The sequence below is a fragment of the Eupeodes corollae genome, chromosome 1 (genome assembly GCF_945859685.1).
Source record: "Eupeodes corollae chromosome 1, idEupCoro1.1, whole genome shotgun sequence".
Taxonomy (NCBI): domain Eukaryota; kingdom Metazoa; phylum Arthropoda; class Insecta; order Diptera; family Syrphidae; genus Eupeodes; species Eupeodes corollae.
Genome location: NC_079147.1, coordinates 254657972 through 254662562, shown reverse-complemented (window position 1 = coordinate 254662562; position 4591 = coordinate 254657972). Strand labels below are relative to the sequence as shown.

Sequence of the window (4591 nt, the reverse complement as noted above, 5' to 3'; positions counted from 1 at the left end):
TACTCTTATTTAATGCTCTAATCCCGTCTCAGCACAAAAATCGCTTCGCCCTCAAAACAGCTTTCCTATCTGAATGTCAAGCACAGAATTTTTGAGAAACGACTGAAATATTTATTTGAAATCCACAATAATCGAGCCAAACAAACTCTTAAATTTCCCATCAACAGATTTTGTTATTAGTTTTGTTGGATTTACAACACCTCCGAAGCTTTCGAGTTAAATATCAAGATCTTTTCCACTATCGTTTTAAGTCGGTATTAGAGCACTTAATTATAACAAATAGACATTTAGGAGTAGCGACTTCCGTTCCAAATGTTGTAATTTGCTAAGGTAAACTCAAAAAAATCTAAAAACAATTTTAAGCTTACATATTTGAAAATGTCTCCCATTATAGAGATGTCAGCATATATTTCGATGATTTGAAGCCCTAATGAACATCAAAGAGCCTGCAACTAAATAATTACGTAGTACTTCCAAATTTCCTACACTTACTTGTTTTTTAATTTTCAATTTTCTTGAAGAAGATTAAACTTTGAACGAAAATACATTTAAACCTAACCAATTTCTCAAAGTGCTCGTCCTTATTCATATACAAATTTATAAACATTTATAATCCGAAGGAAATTGAAAGAGCTGCAATGTTAACCAAACTTTGTGATGAAATTGGTTCGTAGAGAACAAAAACACATTAGACAATATTTTTAGAAATGTTTATATTCAATTTAAAAATTACAAACAATATGTACGAAATGCCTTAACATAATTTATCCAGAATTGTTTTAACAATAGTATCTACCTCAGCCATAGCACCATTGCCAGTATCACCACACATGAGTGTTTTAGAAATAGTAGCAACTTCTATGTAACCCCAACTTTTCAATTTTGTTATTTGTTCTCCTGTAAGGGGATGATCATACATACGAGTGTTCATCGCTGGACAAAATATCAATGGTTTAGAAAAGTCCCAAGCTCTTACTGTACACATAAGCAAGTTATCGCAAATTCCCTGAAAAAAACAAATCGTTAATACCTACCAACTTATGAATAATATTTAAAAACTTGTATTTATTTACAGTTGAAATTTTTGCCAAGGAGTTCGCATTGAGTGGAGCAATAACCATCAAATCAGCCCATTTCCCTAAATCTATGTGAATTACTGGGTCTCCACGTTTGTTCCAAGCGAGCCATTCGTCTTCATCTGATAGAATTGAAACTTCTGGAGGTATTTCTTTGGCATCGAAGAAATGTTTTGCGTTGTTGGTGACGATTACTTTTGTCTTTAACATAAGAAATTTATCAATACTTTTCTTTTGGAGAAATACAAAAGACAAATACCTGAAGTGGCTGACCAGATTCTAGTAGCTTATTGACTAAAATTGGTAATTTGATTGTGGCTACACTTCCTGTGCAACCGATTAAAATATTTTTCATTTTGGTTTTAATTTAATAATTTATTTACAATATCTAAAGAGAAATCTTATCAAGTTATTGTTTATTTGTTGATTTAGTTGTTTTATCGTCGTCTTGAAAGCCCAATTTTGAAAATGGAGTAACTTCCATTAAATTATTGTCCATACGACAGGAAAGGTATTCTTTTGCTTCCGAACGACACTTGGAATTATCGTCATCGGATTTTCGGAGACAAGTCATATAATTGAAATAGTATCGTTTGCAAAGATTCTCATGATCTAAAGGGAAACTTCCTTTTTCTGGTGGCGTTGGAATGAATTTCTTTTGACTAAATGTATGCGATGCCATCAGATTTATAAGTTTTCTTATTTAAATACAAATAGTTATGAAATTAAAGTTTTTATGGATTTGCAAATAGTAAAGTGCGGCTGATAAGATTATTTTGACAGAACAAAAATCATATGTTTTGAAGATTTAAGTGCTGCCAATATACATTTATAATAAAATTATTAATTCCACAAGATAACTGATTGTCTGCTCCCAGTTGTCTGGTTTTATAGGAGAATTGTAGCTACTTCAATTGCTAATAATCAATTTATTGTTGAGATTCAAATTTGTGTGAAATTAAAATTATGTGCTATGGACTCTAATTAATTAACGATACATGATATGACCTAAATATTAAAGTCATCTCTTAAATGTATGTTTTATTATTTGTGATCATCACAATATAAATGGTATCTTTCTTTAATGACATCGACTTTTAAAATGTACGTAATTAATAGTTCTTAAAGTCATAAATGGCTTACAAATAACTTTAAAAAACTAAAGAGGCGAACCGACTTCTACAATTGACTTGAATTAATTTTTATATTAAAATTTTAAGTAAACTTTTAATCTGGACATACATAACCAATATACACCATTTATCCGGCATACGTAAAATGAATCAAAAATTTCAATTCAATTATTTAGTAAATTTTTTAAAAATTACAAAACTTGTGAGCAGAACAACATGGCCGAAAATAATAAAAAGTTGGTATGAAAAGATAAAAAAAGGGAAAGAGGCATTAAGATTTTAGATTCCTTAAATTATTGTATGAGACAGACTGATCCTTGAATTGTTGAAAATCCAAATGAATCGACAAAGCTAAACCAAAGGGGGTCGATTTTGGAGTGACTCCGGTTCATTTGGCTTTGTCGTTTATGTAGCTCTTGCCTTAACTTTTAGTTAATTATTTGTTTTGTTTTAGATTTTTCAGTTACTTAATAACACTTAAAAGATCCCTATTTGAAGGACATACCCTTTTATTTTACTCTAACTTTTACTAAAATGGCTAAAATAAAAATATGAAAGAGGCTCTAAAATTATTAAAAAGTGATGAGATGTCAAAATAAGTCGGATTAAGCTTTGGGAAAACCGAAACAGTATGGTGTTTCCATCGTATTCAATAACATGGGTCTTGAATTTTCTTTTCGCAATCTTTACTGCAGATCGCAATAAATAGCTAAAAAATCCAATAACTTTTCGAAATTGTGTGATTTTGAACGAGTACGTGATTAGTTTTTGACCAAATATATTTATTAAATATTAAGATATCACCTTTTAAATTACAATAAACATATCACTTTTAGAAGTTTTGTAACTCAAGAAGTCGTTGTTTTGTAATAAAATTTGTGACGACTAACCACAACCAATCTGAGTTTTTCTAAGAAATTTGACTACTTCAATAAACATATATTTCTGCATTAAATAAAATTCAGAAATTAAACACGAAAATTATGAAGAATTGGGAATTGAAAAAAAGGTAGTTAAAAATGCTTCCATGTATTGGACTTCATAAATTTGCCGAGAAACCAATGCGAAAAAATAAAGAAAACGGCTTAGGTCTCTGAGTGAGATACTTTGGGCTCTACCAATAATTGAATTTAGAATGGACTTTTAAGTTTGGAAAAATGGCTTAACAGAGTCGACTTCAATATTTAGGTCATAGCATATATCGTTTACAAATAAGAGTCCATTGCCAATTTCACACACATTTTAACCTCCACATTAAATTTGAATATTAGTAAGGATCTCTTTCTTAAGTCTGCGATCTTTTGGGATTGTCAGAGGGCGCCATTGCCTTCAACGTTCTGATACTGATACAGTGAGTAGCAACCAAATAAGCTGGAATCGGCTAAGGTGATAATTGACTATCATATTTTTGTTAGTCAAATTGACTATCATTTTCATTCCGTCGTCTGTATAAAATGATTCAACTCAATTCAATTCGATTGAACATTTTAAGATTCAAATTGTCAAAATTCATTGTTGCCATGGTAAAATTTTGAATTGATTCCTATAAAATATCTAAATAAAAGTATCAAATTGGCTGTGTTTGATTTTTCGGTCACACGAATGTGTTTTTCGAACGAAAAATAGCTATCTAAGAAATTGTTCCAGTCGTTTGTGTAGCTCTATTCTATTCGGAATAAAAATATTTGTTTGAAAACGACTATCACATTTTTATTGCGACAACTTTTTAGGTATCAGTTTGACTATCACCTTACAAAGATCAAATTCGTTCATTTTAATTGTCAATTATCAAAAATCAGCTTAGCCGATTCCACCCCAGGTGTATTTAAGAAAAAGCTTACAAACACAATTTTTGTTTATTTATAAATACATATCTAAGGAGGCATATTACCAAAGGCCTGATTTGTTTGAGAAATTATAAGCCTCCACCATATAGTAAAATATTATTTGGTTTATAGGTGAAAAAAAAATAATTTTGCTTGCCAGTGAAATTTATGCTAACTATGCAATAAAATTCAAAAAATCCCTAAGCCACTATTATTTTTATTTATATTTAAATTTAAATTTGTTATATTAAAATACACAATGTATTTATTGAGTTTCATTTAATTTTGAAGTTTATTCAAAATATATCCTATTCCGCTTTCATTAATTAATTGGACTGCAATTGGTCAATTAGATCCCATCCCAATCATTTACAGTATGTTCTTATTGTTAATTGTAAATTTTTCCTTCAAGTAAAAATATGATCCCATAGCCCTAAAGCACTGCTATTTTATCCCTTTCCTTCTTTCGTTTTGTTTTGACATTTCTCGTATTTTTCTTTACTTCTTCGACCAACGGTGTTCTGCTTTGGTTTTGTATTTTTATTTTTATTTCTTT

At 29.9% G+C, this 4591-nt stretch overlaps 2 protein-coding genes across 2 annotated transcripts; both read right to left on the bottom strand.

Moving 5' to 3' along the window:
• Positions 1 to 696: 696 nt before the first annotated feature.
• Positions 697 to 1475, bottom strand: LOC129939112 (phosphopantothenoylcysteine decarboxylase). Its single transcript, XM_056046988.1, has 3 exons — positions 1336 to 1475; positions 1074 to 1277; positions 697 to 1006 (listed from the first exon to the last, which is right to left on the bottom strand). The coding sequence occupies exons 1-3, from the start codon at positions 1429 to 1431 to the stop codon at positions 755 to 757; spliced, it is 552 nt and encodes a 183-aa protein (XP_055902963.1). The 5' UTR covers positions 1432 to 1475; the 3' UTR covers positions 697 to 754.
• Positions 1336 to 1861, bottom strand: LOC129939113 (cytochrome c oxidase assembly protein COX19). Its single transcript, XM_056046989.1, has one exon. The coding sequence runs from the start codon at positions 1756 to 1758 to the stop codon at positions 1486 to 1488; it is 273 nt and encodes a 90-aa protein (XP_055902964.1). The 5' UTR covers positions 1759 to 1861; the 3' UTR covers positions 1336 to 1485.
• Between the last annotated feature and the right edge of the window lie 2730 nt (positions 1862 to 4591).